Here is a 21,174-nt window from a genome sequence, read left to right on the forward strand (position 1 = left end):
CCAGAGAAGGCCAGCTGTCTCAAAACACCGAAAAAGAACTTAAAAACCCCAACCCAGTCTCCACGGCGGCTAGACACGTCCTACGCGTGCGTAGATGTACGTGCGCGCACGCGCGCGTGCGTACGCATGGACTGCTGGGATGCCGCCTCTCCTCTCGGGTCTTCCAGTTTCCCGGCGTGCTTAGGGCCCGCCAAATGGGAGGGGGAGACGCAAGATGGCGGCAGCCGCGAACTCCGGCTCCAGCCTCCCGCTGTTCGACTGCCCGACCTGGTGAGTGGCGGGGCGGCCAGGGCCGGAGTGGCCTGGCCCGGCCCGGCTTGGCTCGGCCTGGCAGGGCGGCTCATTTCTCGCAGCAAGCCGAACGGCTCAGAGACGCTGGAACTGATTGAGGGAGAACTGCCCGTCGGGCCGGGCGGCGTGTGGAGGAACCGGGAGCCTGGAGCCCGGGCCCAGAAACTGAGGAAACCCAGACTTGGGGGGCTCTGAGGTGCTCGCTTAGGCAGTCCTTTGGGCGATCAGCCGGTTGCCGGGGCGCTTCGGGGCCTTGGCCCCGAACTTACCTCAACTCCTGACTGAGTGCCTGGTGCTCTTGTGGAGCACGGTACCTGCCCCCCTGCTTTCTGTCCCGAGCGCGCACGAGCCCGCTTCCCGGCCCCAGCCCAAGCTCAGTGCCCCGCATCCCTCTGTCGTTGCTGCATCTCTTTTGCGGTACTTGTCTGTCTCCCGCAGACTGGAAGCGTCCTGAGGGCAGGGACGGCTCTGACCCACCTCGAAGCCGGCAGGCAGTAGTTGTTGGGATGAACCCCTTTCAACCCTTCTCAAGCTCTTGGGAACAATGGAGTAATTTAATTTAGTCTTTAAGCAAGGTACAAGATGAATACATATGAATTGCCTTGCAAGGAGACCCATCCGAGAGAAATGTTTCTGCTGTAGCTCATCACAGTTTATGCTTATTTCTATCTCTTTCATTTTATAGTGAGCTCCTCAAGGGCAAGGGCTGTCTGATTCATCTTCCTGTTCCTAGCTCCTGGACCTAAGCCAGGCACATAGTAGGAGTTCAGAAAGGATGTTGTGGATGTAACATTTAACACTCCTTTTTCCGTACAAAATGAGCTTTTGTCCAATACACTGTCCTTTCAGCTACGATAGAGGAGTTGGGGCAGGATTGTGAGATGACTGTGTTGCATCTTCAGTTAGATGGATGAGGATGCATCGTGTGTGCGCGTGCAAATGTAGGGGCTCTGGCAAGATTGTTCTTTCTTCAAACGTAAAAGGAACAAAGACCAGAAGCAAGTGAAAGGGTGGCCGTTTTCTGGGTCCTTCTGCATTTTTTAGCACCCAGTTATTTCAGTCTACAAATTGTATGCCTGTTTTGGTCCCTTGCTGCATTGATTTGGACCAGGACTTAAAGTTGGACCAGGACTTAAACTTAGAGTTAGAAGAGACTAATTGAGATCACCTACCATTTCCTCGGAGTCTGGTATGCACCAGGCACTGTTTGGTGTTTTGACGTATATGTATCCCCCATGAATGGTGTTAAAAGAAATAGAGAGAACAGTTCCTTAAACATGCCGTTGTAGGAAGACCTGTTTAAAAGTGACAAACATCTTTTGTATTTATTGGTACCTGGTTTTATGGGCATGCTTTTGAATTGCCTTAGCTCCCTGTAATTATATACCCCTGATTTGGTCTCAGGAGCTCAGGACAGTACCCTCTGTTTATTCTGTGATGAGACTAATCTTGATCAGACCCACTCACCAACTGATTTATTCTACCTTTATAGGGTATTAGTGGTAGTGGTAAATCTTAGATTCAAACTCCAAGTAACCAAACTACCCTTACTGTAGTACTTGGGCTCTCTGTGCTGCTTTTTCTCTTGAGGTTGATATCCAGTGTTAAAATATAGGTTTCTTTGGTGCTGCTCTAAATACAGATCCAGTAAAGTCTGTTTTAGAGCAATTGAATCACTGGGGAAGTGTCAAATGTAGAAAGGAGCTGTAATAACAGTGAAGTAGATGACATTTCTGCTTGAACATGAACTAATTATAGGCTGGTAGAAGAGCTGCATTGTTGAATGGGACGGTGATTGTAAACGGCATTTACAAACTCATCCTGAAAATGCTGTTCTCACTCTTATTTTTCAGGGCAGGTAAACCCCCACCTGGTTTACATCTGGATGTAGTCAAAGGAGACAAGCTAATTGAGGTATGGAAATACTTGTCTTCCCTTTTTTTCTCATCACACTAAACATTTTTGCCAATGACTCACTTTTCCACCCCCTCTCCTGTGCTTTGTTTTCCACCAATGCTACTTTCGTTCATCCTGATTTTTTTTTTTCCTATTAAAAGCACATGGTGATATAACACATTCAAACCTGGTATCTCCCACAGACACTCATTTTTTGGTGACTTCTCTCACCTTCCAGATGAGGGTTTTAATTGATCATAAGCTTATGGGTCCCTATGAAACTGGGCTTGGGGAATTCTGTCTTTCTGAGTACATGGAGTTGTGTGGAAGTTACAAGATATGCAGTAACTGTAGAAGAAAGTGAATGATGTAGATTGCATTTCACTTTTAAGTTCCTTTTATGCTGAAAATTCAAGCCCAAGCCCTTCAGAGAAGTATAGTAAGCTAAGACGATTGCTCAGAAAAGAGAATGGCATGGTGATGAAACTCATTCATTCATTCAAAACATTTATTGAATGCTTACTGTACTCCAGTCATTGTGCTCAGCAGAGGAGGGACTACAACAGTGAACAAAACAAACATGGTAGGAATCACAATCACACAAAAATTACATGGCTATAATTGAAATAAGTACTATACCGGAAAAGTTTAGCAGAATTCCAGCTTTTATACAAGTCTTTAGAATGGACACCACATGGAACTTCAAGAGAACATGAATTTTGATTAGCTCTTAGGTTCTATAAGTTTTTTTAATCCTTATGGTGCCATTTACTTACCAAGAAATGGAGATTATGCCCCCTATGACCATGGAGTTGTGAATCTCCATGTCTTAAGACAATTTTATGTTTGCTTACTTAGGTAGAATTTAGTTTCAAGGCCCCATTATTGAATGCAGTTGGTTTTCTTTGGTGTGTATAGTAAAGATCAAGATGTTCCGTGGTTGAAAGGCATCTGAGATCTGAAGGAGACCCAGGTGTTTTGCAAATTATTAAGGCATGAGTTGTGATGAATTCTGTTAATTCATCATGCCGTTAGCCAGTCACTGATAGAGGCCTTTTGTGTTGAGTTCTTCTATCTTAGAGGTTATGAAACACCCAGATTAGTCAAGGAAATAATTTAGCTAAAATGTTTGTCTTTTTTACTACAGACTGTTCCACAGATGTAAAATATTGTTGCTAAATAGCGTGAAGCTTTGAAGACACAAAGGAATTTATTTTCATACTAGAATTTAGTAAATCTTTAGTTTGTAGTAGAAACAATGAGGCATAGCCTTAAAGCTAATATCACATTCCTTTGTGAAATAATTTAGATTTTCAAAGCACTAATTTGTCAAACATCCCTCTGATTACTGGTTTCTAACTGATCATCTTCTCTTTCAGTGCTCTTAGGTATGCTCAGTTGCCACACAATTATCAAGTTACAATCCTTAGGCGTCACTGTATTGTTTCTGAGGGGAGTAGACCTAAGATGTGCTTATTTTTAAGGGTTTAGGAAGCACTTGATACTAACCGGGCTATCTATATCCTAGCCTTGTGTCAAAGGCTTGTGATGTGTTGTGATAGCTGGGTTTAAGAAGTGCAATATTAAAACAAAAGCCATGAGTCTCTTAAGCCCAGTGTGTAAAGACACACTCTGAGTTATAACTCAGAGGCACAACTGAATAGTGTTACTAGCGATAGCTAGGCAAGAAATTGTGGTGTTAGTTACTATTGAAAGAGCAATGTATTATTTTGTTCAGTTGGTATCGTTCAAGAATTAACACATTTTCTTGATTCTAAGTTATACTATTACCCCCATATATTTGAACATTCCTGTAATTGAGATACCTTTTTTTTTTTTTTTTAAGATTTTATTTATTTACTTGACAGAGAGAGAGGGGGAAAGAGCACAAGCAGGGGAAACGGCAGGCAGAGGGAGAGGGAGAAGCAGGCTTCACCACTGCACAGGGAGCCCAATGTGGGACTCAATCCCATGACCCTGGGATCATGACTGAGCCAAAGGCAAACACTTAACCCACTGAGCCACCCAAAGCATCCCTTGAGATACCTTTACTAATGAATGTATATCTTTTTAATTTGGAGACCCTTTCTCCTTCCCCACCCCCACCCCACCAGGTTACCAGGAGATAACCTGGTATCTCCTTTCCCACCTGGAGATACAGGTTAGGTGACTGGACACCTAAATCTGGTCGGTGTTACATTAGAACCCAGGAGTGGGTGATCTTACATATTACTTCCTTGAGACCAGCCTGTGGGCACTGTAGTTAGCAAATTGAAGTTTTGTGCATACATAATCTGTGTGCATGTAAATATAAACGAAAAATGCTGTGAGATTCAGCCTGCATAGACAGTACCTAGAAAGAACAAGATGTTGAAATTTCAAGGATCTCTCAGTTCTAAATCAATGTCCTATTTTTAACCTAAACATTAAAACTTGGTGGTGACGTGGGATGGTTGATTGAGCTGTCAGGCTGTGGTTCAGTCTCAGTGCTCCATAGTGGTACGGACCTTGCACAGGCTCTGCCAGCAGCAGATGGGCACTGCTCGACAGAGTTTCCCAGAGATGACCCATATACCTAGACTAGCTTGAACCAATTGAGCCTTAAGACTAAGCTTGGAAGAGACTAGGTAAGTGATAGTTAAAAGAAAAATTAACAATGCGACCCATAGTACTTGTTCACTTCTTAAAATGTTCCTTGCCTTATGGTGCATTTTTTTTTTTTGATGTAGGTAGAGTGAAGAAACTATATAATGTAGTGGCTAAAAGAGCTTAGACTCTGAAGTAAGATGGACCTGGATCTCTAATCCAGCTTAAAAATTAGTAGTATCCCCCATTATCCATAGTTTTGCTTCCCACCATTTCAGTTACTGACACAGTTGTTCTCCTGACATGTTGTCAGAGATCAGTAGTGGCCTTGATGCTGTGTCACAGTGTCTTTGTCATTCACCTCACTTCATCTCGTCACATAGGCATTTTATCATCTCACATCATCACTAGAATGATGAGTATATATTGAGTATAGTACAATAATATATTAATATTAATTATTAATATATAGTACAATAAAATATTCTGAGAGACTTGCCACATTCACATTCACTTTTATTGCAGTATATTGGTTTTTTTTTTTTTAAAGATTTTATTTATTTTATTTTGACAGAGAGAGATCACAAGTAGGCAGAGAGGCAGGCAGAGAGAGAGAGAGAGGAGGAAGCAGGCTCCCCGCTGAGCAGAGAGCCTGATGCGGGACTCGACGGCTTAACCCACTGAGCCACCCAGGCGCCCAGTATTGCAGTATATTGTTAAAGTTGTTCTTTTTTATTATTGTTGTTAATCTCTTACTGTGCCTAATTAATAAATTAAACTTTATCTCAGGTATGTACGTATAGGAAAAGACACAGGATGTAAGGTTTGGTGTTATAGGAGGTTTCAGGCATCTGCTGGTGGTCTTGGAATGTATCCCCTGCAGATAAGGAGGTAACTACTGTGTTTAGTTGCCTGAACTTGAATATGTTAATTATCTTCTTTTGGCTCAACTTGATCATCACAAAAATAAGAATAAAAGTATCTGCCCCCTGCACAGAGTGGTTGTAGATGAAGGGACACAGCAGGAAGCCTAGCACAGTGCATGGCACCGAAGTGTTGTGCAGTTTCTGCATTATCCGTGGGGTATATATTTCTGGATTCACAGGAGGAACACTAAAGCACGGGGGAGAATGGTGGCCCACTCTGCGTTCAGTGATACAGCCAGGAATGAAATCTAAGCCTCTTGGGTCCTACCTGGTGCCATACTAACTTGACCGTTTCTCTACTCAGCTTCGTGCTATCTTCTCTTGGAGATTTTAGGAGGAGTGTAGTGTTAAATGTGAACTAGAGCTTAAGGAGACTTTGTGTGTAAAGGAAAAACACAAACATTTTCTTGAGCGGTCAAGTTACAGACTTTTTTTTTTTTAAAGATTTTATTTATTTATTTGACAGAGAGAGATTACAAGTAGGCAGAGAGGCAGGCAGAGAGAGAGAGGAGGAAGCAGGCTCCCTGCTGAGTAGAGAGCCCGATGCGGGACTCGATCCCAGGACCCTGAGATCATGACCTGAGCCGAAGGCAGCGGTTTAACCCACTGAGCCACCCAGGCGCCCCGTTACAGACTTTTGGAACTGGGAGAAGTGTAATTCATCTAGAGTCCTTCATCTATAACAACCCAGTCTACAGCCAACCAGCAAATGCTTTACTGATTCAGGGTTAAAGAAAGATAAGGATTGGGGAGCCTGGCTGGCTCCGTTGGTGGAACGTGCCACTCTTGATCTCGGGGTCATTGAGTTCAAGCCCCACATTGGGGGGGGTATTTAAATAAAGTTTAAATAAAGTTTAAAAATAAATAAATAAAAATAAGGATAATGTGAGTGTTCCATAGAGCTAAAATGGGCTCAAACAATGTCCTTTATCCTTATCCTTCCTACTTACTTGATGTTGAAATGACCTTCTTTTATAAAATGATTACGATGCTGGGGGAAAAAAAAAAACACAACCCGGACAGCATGAAGGAACACTGAAAATAAATAAATAAATAAATAAAAATAAAATGATTACGATGATACTAATTGGTGACAGTTTTTTTTTTTTAATGTCCTTATTTGGCAAAGTCAAAAGTTAACAGTGCTACATCAGCTCCTACTCTCCTCATAGCTTTTTTTAAATAATAGTTTTCTGGTCTGTGAAATCCCCTTTTATGGTATTATATTGGGTCATTCTATAGTTTTGGATTCTTTTTCGTGCCATAGCAGTGTCTAGAAACGTTCTAGAGCTCATCTCTTAGAATTGTTTCAGACAATGGCACATTCTTTACAATATTGGCATTGCAGGTCATTCTCACCTGAGTTCAAATCCCAGCTCTGCTACTTAACCAGTTGGGCCACCTTGGATGAGTGACTTCATCTCTTTCCATCTGTGTTCTTGTCTTTAACAATAGAGGTGATACTTGTTTCACAGAGTTGTTTTGAGAATTAGATGATATCATGCTTAAAATGCCTAGCAGTAAATGGTCTGTCAGTCATTGTTAATCCCCATACCCTTCTAACCCAGACCTAGAAAATCTTTGCCCCATGAAGTAGTTCTATGTTTGGACATAGCAAATACTTATTTAGAGTTAACTTAGAGTAATACTTTTTTTGGCCAATGAAGTTGGATTTAAATACCCATACCATGATATGTAATGTAATTGTACTTCCTAAAGAGGGTTCCAAAAATACTCTGGGGCTATGGCAGCACGATTAAAATACCCTTAGATGTTTACACCCCTTTCCTTTCCTCACCAGTTGTTAATATTCATCTGAATGTAGGTTTTCTGAATAGCATTCTCATTACTTTGTAGTCATGCTTTGTACTTCTTGTTTCCTGGTTGACCTAAAATTAAGATCTAGTAAAATCTTAAATTTCTAATGGGTGGAAGACCACCACTCCCACAGGCTACATTCATCTAATAGAACTAAGAAAAGTTCTTTTCGTACCAACACAAGATATTTAACCACTGCATTTGGGGAGATTAATTACAATTCACCCCCAAAAATGCTAGTATATTATTCTGAGCTTTTTATCTTGAAGAATAGTGGGAAATAATTTTGTTTTCACCGTGGGGCAAGGAATTTTATCTACTCAAGATTCTCTGTTTACTAGATTGGAAGAATTTTTGCTGAACCCTGTTGAAACAAGATTTAAGTAATATTTAATTTAATATTTATTTAGAAACTGATTATTGATGAGAAGAAGTATTACTTATTTGGGAGAAACCCTGATTTGTGTGACTTTACCATTGACCACCAGTCTTGCTCTCGGGTCCACGCTGCCTTGGTCTACCACAAGCATCTGAAGAGAGTTTTCCTAATAGATCTCAACAGTAGTAAGTAACTCACATCCCATCCTATTTCACACATTCCCTTTGGGGCAATGTGCAAATGCTCTTTGGGTTCTTCAGTTTTGAAATCATGTTTTATTGCTCATCAAGGAAGAAGCTTATGTTTGGTTTTTAAATGAGCTCTTTCTTTCTGTGATAGCTCTCATTTTCCTGAAATAATTGATGACTAGAGAAAGAAGAGGGTTTTGGGGAATCATTTCCTGGAATGGCAATAGGTATATACAGAGAACAAAAAAACGTACCCAGGAACCACGGGCTCCGGGTATTCAGGTGTTCATAGGACTGCGATAAAATTGTGGTCTGGTTTAAGCAAAAGCTGTGGAAAGTTACATTAATGTATTAGAGTAGTATTGCAGGACATTAAAAAATACTTACTTTGAGCAAAATTTAATTTTTTATAGTGGGTTCTTTATTCCAGCTGCATTTTGCTCTGACTACTAATAATACCAATTTTAATTCTGTGAGCACACTCTGAGTAAGATTTTCATCTTTGCCAAAGATAATCCCAGAAATGCACTTGAGACTTAACTGCATGGGGCTCTGAAGTTTGTTCAGTGTGTCCACGTATCAATATAGTGTAAAATGTAAAGCCTGCTCCTGGGCTGATCATATGCTACTCTTTCTTCCCTCCCCTAACACACACACACATATACCCCCAGTGTGCTTATATAATGGCCTTGGAGAGCCTTGTCTCGTAAGTACTTACTTGCAAATTTATCGCATCTTTTCTCTCCATTTTGTAACATGCAGAATGCTGACATGAGAAAACACTGAGTCTCTCCAGTAGAATTTTGGCTTATCTTGACATACATATTGCACCTGTTTCAGCCAGTGTCCTTTGTTGCCCTGGGAAAACCCAAACATAACTGCTACCAGGCCAGAAGTTCTTATTTTCCTTACGCTTGGGGCTGGAGAGGTCAGACCACAGCAGTGCCTTTCTTCTGCCTTGTGGGGCATGGCTGTTGCTGGGTTAGTGCCATGCCTGCTGGACCCAGAATGAAGCCAAACCTATCTGGCAGCAGAGAGCGAGCCATAGTCTTTGTTCTGTGGGTTAACGACAGGTCTGGAGATGTGTAAGAAATCCACTGAAGAGAGTCAAGACTCAGTGAAGAGTGTCCTTTTCATTGTGACCCATGACAAGGGATGCAAAGTGGACCCAGTGCTATTTTCATTTTAAAAAGCAAAAATGATGTGCTGGGAGGAGCTACTTGCCCTTCTACAACTCAGATTGGTTTTTGTTTCTGTTTTTCTCTCTTATATTTCTGATTTGGTTATTCCCAGCACACGGCACTTTCTTGGGTCACATTCGGTTGGAACCTCACAAGCCTCAGCAGATTCCCATCGATTCCACAGTCTCGTTTGGCGCATCCACAAGGGCCTACACTCTACGTGAGAAGCCTCAGACACTGCCATCAGCTGTGAAGGGAGATGAGAAGATGGGTGGAGAGGACGATGAGCTCAAGGGCTTACTGGGGCTTCCAGAGGAGGAGACTGAGCTTGATGTAATTCTACGTCCATCTATGGTGTTGTTTTGTCTTTGGGGACTCTGGTTTTTGCAGTATGTAGCTGTTCTGTGCAGCTCGAAATGCCAGTGACTTAGCATCGGGAAATTTTCTTGAGCGCAGTAGTGGGCCTCTGCCATTTTGCCATACAGAGTTGCTAGATCTGATGCACCTGGGACAACTGTGCCGTGTGGGCTTGGTTATGTCCAGCTGGGCCTTGAGAGGAGTTCCTGTCAGACCTTCATGGTAGTCTGTGCCCCATCACTGGATGTTAGAATCCAAGGCTGGGAGTTGGACTTTTCTAGAGCTGCCCTGTCCAGTATGGTAGCTACTAACCACATTTCTGGGCCTCAGTAGTCAACATGTGGCTAGCGACTACCATATTGAATGACAATGATATAGAACATTTCTGTCACTCAGAAAGTTCTGTTAGACATCACAGGCTTAGAGAAACTGAAGCTTTTGTTCATTTACATTGCTTTTTTTGATATTTCAAAAGGCCCAAGAATCTCTGAGTAGAACTAGATTGCTTTTGGTCGTATGGACCTAGCTGTCCCAAAGGCCGTGAATTTACAGGATGTGATTTTAAAGTGCTAAAGTTGTCCTTTTCTAGAGGCTAGCCCCAGTGGTTTATGATGTGGCTGTTGTCCTTAACGTATCCGTCACTGCACTGGTGTGACTGGTCTATTCATTTAGACCGAATGCCAGCATGTCCTCAACCATCCTCGTGCATTTACCTCTTGTTCCTCAGGGCAGGTTCCCGGCCCTTAGGAAAAAAGCACAACAAAAATCTTATCATTTAGAAGTTATTTGTTCTAAAAAAGTAGCCTCGTAGCTGGGCACCTTGCTGAGAGTCACTCCTGCCCATCTCTCCTCCAGGTTGCTTCCCTGCTTCCCTGTCTTTTAAGTTTAGTTTGTTAGGTCTGCCCTGGGTGTTCCCTCTCAAGACGTTTGGAGTGTCTCGGACTGCAGTGCAGATTGGAATAAGTCCAGGGAATTGGGAAGAGGCAGGCAGCAGTGCTGAGGCCAAGTTAATCATTGAAATAGATGGGTGGTTATGAATAGAAATGGGGCCATACACAGGGCCGGGTTGCGACAAACTATTACTGCCAAATATTAAGTGCTCTGGCCCTGTCCTTCTGAGCTTCAGTGGGGAGAGCTGCTGGGAAAGATGCTGTTAGTTGCCCTCTCTCATCTCTGTTTCATTACTTTAAGGCAGTTCGTAGAGTTCCTCCGAGTCACGTTCTTTGATTCTCAGCATGAAGACATGATAGTCTTTTCCCCCCAAAACAGAACCTCGCCTCAGGGATATTTGCACAGATGACCTGTTCTCAACTCCAGGTTCTTAACCTCCTTTTGACCATCACTGCCCCACCAGTCAGGATGTTCCGTATTTTGTCGAAAGAGGCTTGTTAATAGTAGTAGTCTAAGGCCATTAATGAGTTTTTCCTGAATACAAAAGAGAAACTTGTTTGCCTGGAGAAGTTAATGTTTGCTCCTAAAGCCTTCTTGCGCTTTATTTAGCTGTATATTCTTCAGATTCCCTGTGTACTGACTCCTGTCTGTCTTGTGTGAACCCTGGCCTAGAACCTGACAGAGTTCAACACTGCCCACAACAAGCGGATTTCCACCCTGACCATTGAGGAGGGGAATCTTGACATTCAGAGACCAAAGAGGAAGAGGAAGAACTCGCGGGTGACTTTCAGTGAGGATGATGAGATCATCAACCCAGGTGAGGTGTCTTCCTAGCTTCTTCCAATGACAAAGCTCTGACCTCTGAGAATAGTGTGTGCAATGTGTAGGCTGGTTGTAATGTTTCTCAACAAGGTGTAGGATAACCAGTGCTATATTAAGGAATGAGAATTCTTACAGGTCACTGATGGTGTGCCTTGCAGCCCTCAAGCATCATGCAGTTGCAGTGTGAGAGAAATAGTGGAAGGGCCTATGTAACTCAGTAAACAGAGCCAGGCTCTAAGTCCCACGTGATCCAGTAGGTCGGTGTCACAGTGGAGGCTGAAGTAGAGTTGTTTGTTGTGTTTTTCCTCAGAGTAGAGCATTACTTTCTTTGTGGAATTCTTTTTTTTTTTTTTTAAGATTTTTTATTTGAGAGAGAGCATGAAAGGGGAGAAGGTCAGAAGGAGAAGCAGACTACCCATGGAGCTGGGAGCCTGATGCAGGACTTGATCCTGAGACTCCAGGATCATGACCTGAGCTGAAGGCAGCTGCTTAACCAGCTGAGCCACCCAGGCACCGTCCTTGTGGAATTCTAAGTGTGAGTGGTAACTCTAAGATTGGAGAGCCTTCTGCTGCCACCATTAGGTGCACGAAAGACTTGCTTCTCTGTAAGGAAGTAATGTGTAGAGAGTGTGTACGTCAGTGTCAGCAAGATGAGAGCATCTTGTTTATGGGAAGGCCGCCACTTCCACCAGTTTGTTCCATCATTCAACATCCATTTCTTGGGCTCAAATTGTACGTCAAGTACCGGGTAGGTAGATGACATCAAGCCAGGAAGTATCATTTGTATAATGAGGATGAATTTGAGATTCTGAAAACCTTGTTAGAAATCAGCCTCAATGGATAGAAACAAGGATCCCAAACTAATAAGTTGCTTTTACTTCCCAAAGGAAATAACAGTGAGAATAACTTTCAGGTCCTGCATTTAGGTTCAAAAATACCAGTTATTTCAGTGGAGAGGATCCATCCCCGTGACAGCTCATGAAAAAATCTAGCGAGTTCAGTTGATTGAATGAGTCATGAGGGGCGTCTGAAAACTAAGCAAGTGCTTAGTTCATAGAAGAGTGGGGGACAGTAACCCCACTCATCTGCGTTCTGAGCAGAACTCACCCAGACAGGTTACCAAATGCAAACACAGCCTCAACCCTCGAATGTGTTGTGTAGTTCCTGAGGGAGAAGGAGATGCAGAGCTATGGAAGACTGTCCCCCAAATGCTAGGAATGGTGGGGGGACCCATGGTTGAGGCACGGCCACCGTAGTTGGATATTTGCGGGGCTGACCTTAGGAAGGAAGGAGTGGGCAAACCTAGAGCCAGTGAATAGCAAGTATTTGGCTCAGCATAAAAAGAAACAACAAATCCTTCTTATATTTAGAAGAAGAGTCAAAAAGAGCCATATGAAAGATCCAGGCATCCGTTTGGTGTGTGAAGTAGAGGGTTACTATCCAAGCAGTGGGTGCCCAGTGGACGTGTTCAGGCAAGGGCTGAGTGACCAGTTGGGAAAACACTTCTGGGCCCCAGAACCTATTGAATAAGAATTCCTATGGATTGGACCTAGAAATTTTATAGTTTTAAACAAGCTCTTATTTGTACTGATGAACAGCCAGCAATTTGGGAATCACTGGACTAGTCAGTCTTTTTTTTTTTTTTTTTTTTAGATTTTATTTATTTGACAGAGAGATCACAAGCAGGCAGAGAGGCAGGTAGTGAGAGAGGGGGTAGCAGGCTCTCTGCTGAGCAGAGATCTCAACATGGGGCTGGATCCCAGGACCCTGAGACCATGATCCAAGCCGAAGGCAGAGGCTTAACCCACTGAGCCACCCAGGTGCCCCTGGACTAGTCAGTCTTTTAAATCCCCTTTAGAACTCAGGGTCCGGTCTGCTGTTTTTCTCCTTGAAAATTATTGCCCTGAGGGGCACCTGAGTGGCTCAGTCAGTTAAGCATCCCATTCTTGGATTTGGCTCAGGTTGTGTTTTCAGGATTGTGGGATCAAGCCCCTTGTTGGGCTCTGTGCTGAGCGTGGAGCCCCTTGTGGGCTCTGTGGAGCGTTTCTTTCTCTGTCTCTCTGTCTGCCCTTCCCCTTGTATGTTTATGCTGTCACTCCCTCTTCCTCTCAAATAAATAAATCGTTTTGAAAATTTTTTAAAAAAGAAGAAATCATTTCCATGGAGTGAAATGTATATTCAGACAGAGCCCAGCATAACAGTTAAGAGGACCTGGGTTTGAAATGGATCTCTTCACTTAGTATAAGCTCTGTGACCTTGATCAAGTGACTTAACAGATATCAGCCTCACAGGATTGGTGGGAGGCCGAATGATTAATCCATGTATAAATACTTTAGATCAGCGCTCGGCACTCATTAGGCCACTGACAAATGTTAGCCATGATCCCCACTGTCATCAAGCCCTGCTTTTGCATTTTATCCACGCCGCCGCTCCTGTACCAGAGGTAGATGTAGTAGCAGAGAGCTTCGAGGAGCAGAGATCTCATGGAATGGGTGTATCCTCTTTCTTGGAGTGGAGTGGCCAGAGATGAGGAGAGGGTGAGAGGCCCTAGCACTGTTCAGCCAGCGCAGCACAGGACGGGGTCCCCCGGAGAGTGAGCCTGCTCCTCTGCAGGCCTGTTGCACACGTGGGGCGCATACCCCATGAGCCAGCCCAGGCTGCTCTTCTGCTTCATGTCGCTTGCCTTGCTGAAGGGATGGTTGGAACAGGGCTCCTATGGGGATGAGGAAAAAGGTAAGGGAGAATGCTTTTCTTAGAAACCTTGTCTTTTTCCTAATGAGCCTGGATATCTTTCCTTCTTTCCTCTATGTAGAAGTCATTCGTTTGTTCGTTCACTGAACAAAGACTGGTTGTGAACACAATTTCAGGGTCTCTTGTTTGGAGGCATCGTAATATGTGAAAAAACAGACTTACTAAATAAACCAGGGATTAATTACTAAAATACTGAATTTTTGTTCAAAGGGATTCATAGGAGTGTTTTCTTTGAATAGCAGACACCCTCTTTGCATTTAAAATAAGCTGTACAGGGGCGCCTGGGTGGCTCAGTGGGTTAAGCCTCTGCCTTCGGCTCAGGTCATGATCTCAGGTCCTGGGACCGAGCCCCGCATCAGGCTCTCTGCCCAGCAGGGAGTCTGCTTCCCCATCTCTCTCTGCCTGCCTCTCTGCCTGATTGCGATTTCTCTCTCTCTCTCTCTCTGTCAAATAAATAAATAAAATCTTTAAAATAAAATAAATAAATAAAATACGCTGTACAGCCCCTATTAGGGAAACAGTTCCTTTCCTACCCATATATTAAGACAAAGGGTGCATGGAGTTATTTTTTCAGTAATGATAGTAAGTCTGCCTGCTTTTTTCTACACCCTCAGCCTTTGGCGAGAAAGGTCCTGTTCATCCAAGGTGATCCAGGCCACTCACCCCCTGTGTGCTCCAGGAACGCTATCTTGTACCCCTTTGTTATGTTATAGCCTATGTTTTTCAGCTGTGAACTTCTTAAAGGCAGGATAGTATCTTGCTCTTTATTTCTATGCTTGATGTCCAGTAAATGAGGCATGAGAGAGTTACTGCAGGCATGTCCCTTCCTTGGTCTTAGCACTTTCTTCCTGCAGTGAATGAGGCTAGAGCCAATAGTGTGTGTGTACCCCGTGAAAAGGGGGCTGCTCTCCACCCTGCCTGAACACTGGGCTTCAGCTCCTTTAGTAAGTCTTGATTGTGTACAGTTGTTCAGGTCACAAGGCCGGGTTAACTTAGAAACCCTGAGCCTGAATTCTATTTCTGGTGTTTGTTAAGAGCAGGCATTGGCAAGGTACGTGGTGTGTGATCCCTTCCCATGTGTCAACGTGTCATTGTGTTATCACTAGCATGGGATTGACAAAATCTACTCTTTGGTTTCTCCCTTCAAAGAGAGATGTATATGGAATGGAAAGGAATTTGGGAAAGGCAGTACAGCGCAGTGGTCCAGAGCCCAGGCCTGTTTCTGACCGCTTGGACGTGAACCCTGGTCCCTCCACTCCCCAGCAGAGTGACTGGACCAGGCACTTCACCCCTGCAGGCCCGAGCATGTCTGTTAGGTGCTAACTGGTAGTGCCTGCCTTGTAGGGCTGTGAGGGTTTAACACAGTGCCAGCACTGAGTAAGCACTTGAAGTGTTCACTGCGTTTTACTGTTTTGATACAAGTTGTGATTACTTTGTTTGCCGTGGGTCCTGTTCCCTTAGTCTTTCCAGCAGAGCATCACACTAATCCAATCTTGTTATCTTCTGCAGAGGATGTGGATCCCTCAGTCGGTCGCTTCCGGAACATGGTGCAGACTGCAGTGGTCCCAGTCAAGGTAGGAGGCATGTTGTAACAGTATTTGAAATGCCATACTGTCTGGTTTAAAAACCCACTCTTTTATTTGTAGGTAAGCGTTCATTGTGTGCTTAATTTTAAAACACATTCTTTGCTTTTCATCATGTGGAAATACTTTCATTCCACCTGAATCTAGGGGATCCTGGAGTGATATAGAAAGACCGCAGGTGACTGCCAGCTTGATGCTGCGTGTTAATTGTGGTACACTGGGAGTCTGTAAATTTATCTCCTAGCAGGGTGCAGAGAGACCCACTTTTCTTTAGCCTTGCCCTTCTGACTCCAAGTAAGCTAATCGGTGAGGAAGAGGTATTGTTGCGTTTCTGCATGGCCTCTCCAGCTTTGGCCGTGCCTTTGTTTTGTGATTGGGAATGGTGTGGATAGGAAAGACAGCCCACATATGGATTAGGCTGAAAGGTCGGATATGTTGAAGAGCCAGGAGATAGAAGTTACAGAGATGGTCTCATTGCTCAACACATGTTTTAAAAAGTTTATTTAAAAAAAGTCTTTAGGGGCGACTGGATGGCCCAGTTGGTTAAGCCGCTACCTTCGGCTCAGGTCATGATCCCAGGATCCAGGGATTGAGACCCACATTGGGTCTCTGCTCATCAGAGAGTCTGCTTCTCCTTCTCCTACTCTCTCTGCTTGTGCTTGCACTTTCTCTTGCTCTCTCTCAAATAAAACCTTTTTTAAAAAAAGATCTTCAGGGGCGCCTAGGTGGCTCAGTCAGTTCTAAGTGTCCACCTCTTGATCTCAGCTCAGGTCTTGATCTCACGATTGGTTGTAAGTTCAACCCCTGAGTTGGTTCCATGTTGGGTGTGGAGCCTGCTTTAAAAAAAAAATCTTGGGGCACCTAGGTGGCTTAGTTGGTTGGGTGTCTGTCTTTGGCTCAGGTCATGATCCCAGGGTCCTGGCTGAGCGGGGCATCTGCATCTCCCTCTCCCTCTGCCGCTCCTCCTCCTTGTGCGCACGCACTCTCTCTTTCTCTGTCTCTCTCGGTGTCAAATAAATAAAATCGTTAAAAAATAAAAAACCTTCAGACTGCAATAGACTACAGTGATTACCTATGTCAAGTTTTTGGTTAGTCTTTTTTAATCCAAAAGGGGTAGAGGGTTGAGGGGGATCTTTCGTGAATGTTCATAAATGTGAAAAAGTACTAGAGGGAATGTTTCTCTGCATCTCCATAGCATTTATGTCACATTTCTCCTAGAGCTCTTTTCTCTCTTTTTGCTTCTCCCTTTGGAATGTTCTCTTATCGTTCCAGTATAAAACCAGGGGCTCCTGGGTGGTTCATTTGTTTAAGAGTACTCTTGATTGTGGCTCAGGTCATGATCTTAGGGCTGTGGAATTGAGCCCTGCGTCCGGCTCCCTGCAGGCATGGAGCCTGCTTAAGATTCCCTCTCTGCCTCTACCCCTCCCCCGCTAAGAAAAAATTACAAAACCAGCAAGGGGCACCTGGCTGACTCAGTCAGTAGAGCAAGTGACTCAGTCTTGGGGTTGTGAGTTTTGAGCCCCACTTTAAGTGTGGAGATTACTTTTAAAAAAAAGGCGTAAAACCAGCAGATATTTTTACTTCTTTGTCAGTTTTATTATAATTTACATACAATAAAAGACACACATCTTAAGTGTATAGTTTGAGTTTTGACAAATGTATGCACATGGGTAGCCACCATTATTCTAATTATATAGATTAGAAACCCCAGAAAGTTCCCTTATATCCCCCTTGCTGTCAGTTTCCCCCCCACTCCCAGCCCCAGGCATGCAGTAGACTACTTTCCATCACTACAGATTTGTTTTGCTCTCAGAGTAATGTTCAAAAATCAGGCTGTCAGTATGAAGATACTAGCTTTTTACTGAAATTTTTATCACCACCTAATAACACCTCTGCTTCCTGAAAGGGTATTTTAACATCAGAAGAGAGGAAGGCTATGACTATAGGAGAAAGAGTAGTCACTTAAACTGGATAGGTTTGCTTTATGAAAAGCTCACACATTGTCTTCATTTTTCTCAGCGTGATGTAGGATGGTGAACCCTTTGTGGGCAGTGGTGTTCGGGAGCCATCGTGTTAGACAGGGACCGTCTGGTCTCTTCAAATCCTGAGACTTAAGGACAGTGAAATAGGTTGTCTGGGAAACAAAACAAGCTAGAGGGTTGGGGGCCTTCTCCCTGTTTTCTAGGGCTGAAATAGAAAAGGCTAACTAACACCCTCTTGTGCCTCACCTCTTGCTTCCTCTGTTCCTTATGAACCACAGAAGAAGCGGGTGGAAGGCCCTGGCTCCCTGGGCCTGGAGGAGTCGGGGAGCAGGCGCATGCAGAACTTTGCCTTCAGTGGAGGACTCTATGGGGGCCTGCCCCCCACGCACAGTGAAGCCGGCTCCCAGCCACACGGCATCCACGGGACAGCACTCATCGGGGGCTTGCCCATGCCATACCCAAACCTCGCCCCTGACGTGGACTTGACTCCCGTCGTGCCGTCAGCAGTGAACATGAACCCTGCACCCAACCCTGCGGTCTATAACCCCGAAGCTGTCAACGAACCCAAGAAGAAGAAATATGCAAAAGAGGCTTGGCCGGGCAAGAAGCCCACACCTTCCTTATTGATTTGATATTTTTGGTCATGGAGAAGGGTGGGATTGGGTGGGAATTGGGTGGAAGGGTGAGGGGGGAGTTAATGAACTAGGGAGAAAACTTTCCATGTGTGCGGTCTCGTCTTTCAGAATGTCTCCTGGGGCCCTAACCATGTACTATTAAAGCTGGGGAGTAGCCCATAAAGACCTGTCTTCAGAACACTTCGAGTGTAGAGCAGTGTTTCAAATTTCCTGCCAAGTAGGCTGCCCTGGCTCTTTCCCAGGCCTTCCATGACCTCCTTTTTCTGTTCTCCCTCGTTTTAGGGTCCTTTTGATTTAAAGTCCTGTACCCTGAGGGGAGATTCCAGGCCCTCGGGTGGGATCTTGAGCCATGGCTCTGGCAGCGGCATCAGCAGCCTGTGGGTCCGGCAGCTGGATTTCTGTTGACTTTCCTTGCAAGTCCCAGGTAGCAAAGGGGTTGCCGTGGATCCCAGGTCGATCAGAAGGGGATTTAGAATTCTTCAGTTAAGCTAAGGTTTCAGCTCAGAAATGTTTGCCTAGGTCACTGGTTTTGAGGTCCAATAGTTAGGCTTTTTTCTCTTTTGTCCTTTCTGTTGGAATGAGAACATTTTGATTTTCCTTCATCTATGACCAGTGCCATAGACACAGATGGGTAGTTAAACTTACAGTATTGTTGGATCTTTACCTGTTTCTCTCGTCACACCTGAGTACTCTACTTCCTGAAGTTTCTCGTTTGATTCCAGAGTACTGTCCTCCACTCGCTAAAGCCTTGCTTTCCTTTTCAAGTGTGTTGTGAAGGTAATTTTTTAAGGATATGACCAGTCAGAGCAGCAATTCCATTAAAAAGGAAAAGATTACTTCGCAAATAACGGATGTCTTTAAGAGGACATTTTTAAATGTTGGTTCCGCGGCTCTCCCCTCCTTCACTGAGAGCTCTCATAACCCAGAGCTCCAGGACTGGGCCCAGCTAACAAACCTAGGAGACGAAGGTAGCAAACAGTGATACGAGCTTTGTACAGAGATTTGTACATTTGTGTAATAGGCCTTTTCACGCTTTATGTGTAGCTTTTTACCTGTAACCTTTATTACATTGTAAATTAAACGTACCTTTTGTCATTTGTGCCGGCTGTGATTGGGTCACCGACGGAATTCCGGCTGCTGTGGGAGCAGCAGAGGATGGGCTTGGGAGGCACTGCTCTGGCCCTGTTTCATGACCACAGATAAAGATGCCCCCTGCCGAAATTCTCATTAGAGATTCCAGTTCCCTGACTGGAGCCTTACTGAGCAAAATGGGGTAAGAGGTGCCTGCTGCCCTTCTTCGGGAGGCAGAATTGCGCGACGGACGTGGGGAGACCTGGCCTTAGGCCACCGGTGTGTGGTGGGCACTGCTCCAGCCTGGCCGCCTGTGCTCTGGCTCCAGCCGCTCTCCTGGGGAGGTCTGTACCCGCGACCTCGGGTGTGGGGAGTGACTTTGCTAAAGATGCCTAGTGGCTTCCAGATCCCTTGGGTTGAGAGTTCGGACTGGGGGCAGGAGTGCGGAAGAAGAGGGATTCGTAAGATCCCACCTGTGTAAGAAGCTGACTTCTTAGCTGGCTTCTGTAAAAATGAAGGTCCTCGTCTCAGAAGGGCGCCTTCAGCTGTAGTGAAGGCGACTGTCTGTGCCTGTCACAGCCCCTCAGCAAGGCCCTGTCTACCCTGCCAACCATTTACAACAAGTCATTTCATTTCCATAGCCCTAAGGAGGGGCCTGTTTTTATCCCCACTTTACAGGTGAGAAAAGAGAAAAGACAAACCTCCCCCTGATCCCACTGTAGCGAAACTCCAGCCTGAATCCAGAGCCCGAGCGAGGGCTTAGCAGCCTCCAGGGCGAAGGTGACAGATGTGCTGGGCAGCCTGCAGCTCTGTTGGGGGCTAGGTTGGTTAAGAAGTTTAAAAAAAAGTTTCCCAAACTGGACAACTCACTGGAAGTTACACTAAAGGGTTTAGATTGTTGAGATGTTATAAGTAAGTTTAGCTGAGATGATAAAGTAAACCCTTTCTGGTTTCAGAATTTTAGTTGGGGGTTGGGGATGGCAGTGTCGTCTCAGAAGGCTCAGCAAAGAATATCCGAGCCTGCCAAGACACTATAAGGGTCCATTTGACTGCAGTGGAAGCAGGACTGGCTTGATCGGTAGTTCCTGACATAAGGAGGTGTGTGTGTGGAGAAACTGGCCCCTCCGCACCTTGCTTCCGAGTCATTCCAGTCATGTCCTAGCACTTCTCAGAAATGAGCACCATGGAAATGGGCTCAGTTGCCTCCTACCCTTAATGCAGCTCTAGATGGGCCACAGGTGCCTAAGCCCGTCCTGTTCCCCACCAGGATCTGCGGATGGTCGTCGCTCTAGTGAGCGTGACTCTGCGGAGGAACGCCTCCCCCGCCTGGGACACACACCCACTCCAAGAGAAACAGGTTTCCATGGAGTCCCCTGTCCACTCATGGACCATCAGCTAAGGAGGGAGGGAATGACCGTTATTCCCTTCCCCAGGACAGGAGAGGGTGGTGAACCTCAAAGAGAAGGATAGCTGTTGACAGGAAGCGGCCCATTCCCCAGGTGTTCCTGGCTCAGGGTCAGCTGTTTGGTGACAGTTTGCCAAAAATATGCCCATTATCTGCAAATCTTAGAATTCTAGAGTCCGAAGGACTTAGGAGATCCTGTCTGGATCCTTCATTTTGCTTGTGAGCAAACCATGGCAGTGGGGACCCACTTCTTTCAACTCACAGGGATGGAAATGTGCGAGCTGGGCACACAGAAGTGCACCACCCTGCCTGCAAGAGGCTTGCCACGCTAGCGACGTGGTCACCTGTTGAGTGCTTTAGTGGAACGAGGACGGACAAGGTAAGGACAGCAGAGATGGGCAAGGCGGGGGTG

The 21,174-nt window shown here is 44.9% G+C and overlaps 1 protein-coding gene and 1 non-coding gene across 2 annotated transcripts; both read left to right on the top strand.

Annotated features, from left to right (window-relative positions):
• Positions 1-182: 182 nt before the first annotated feature.
• PPP1R8 (protein phosphatase 1 regulatory subunit 8) lies at positions 183-19,383 on the top strand. The gene is made up of 7 exons (XM_044237557.1): positions 183-270; positions 2,145-2,205; positions 7,928-8,081; positions 9,378-9,598; positions 11,186-11,330; positions 15,596-15,660; positions 17,930-19,383. The coding sequence occupies exons 1-7, from the start codon at positions 215-217 to the stop codon at positions 18,281-18,283; spliced, it is 1,056 nt and encodes a 351-aa protein (XP_044093492.1). The 5' UTR covers positions 183-214; the 3' UTR covers positions 18,284-19,383.
• LOC122901642 lies at positions 3,680-3,845 on the top strand. Its single transcript, XR_006383632.1, has one exon.
• Positions 19,384-21,174: the final 1,791 nt, after the last annotated feature.

This window comes from Neovison vison, chromosome 2 (assembly GCF_020171115.1).
Source record: "Neovison vison isolate M4711 chromosome 2, ASM_NN_V1, whole genome shotgun sequence".
NCBI lineage: Eukaryota > Metazoa > Chordata > Mammalia > Carnivora > Mustelidae > Neogale > Neogale vison.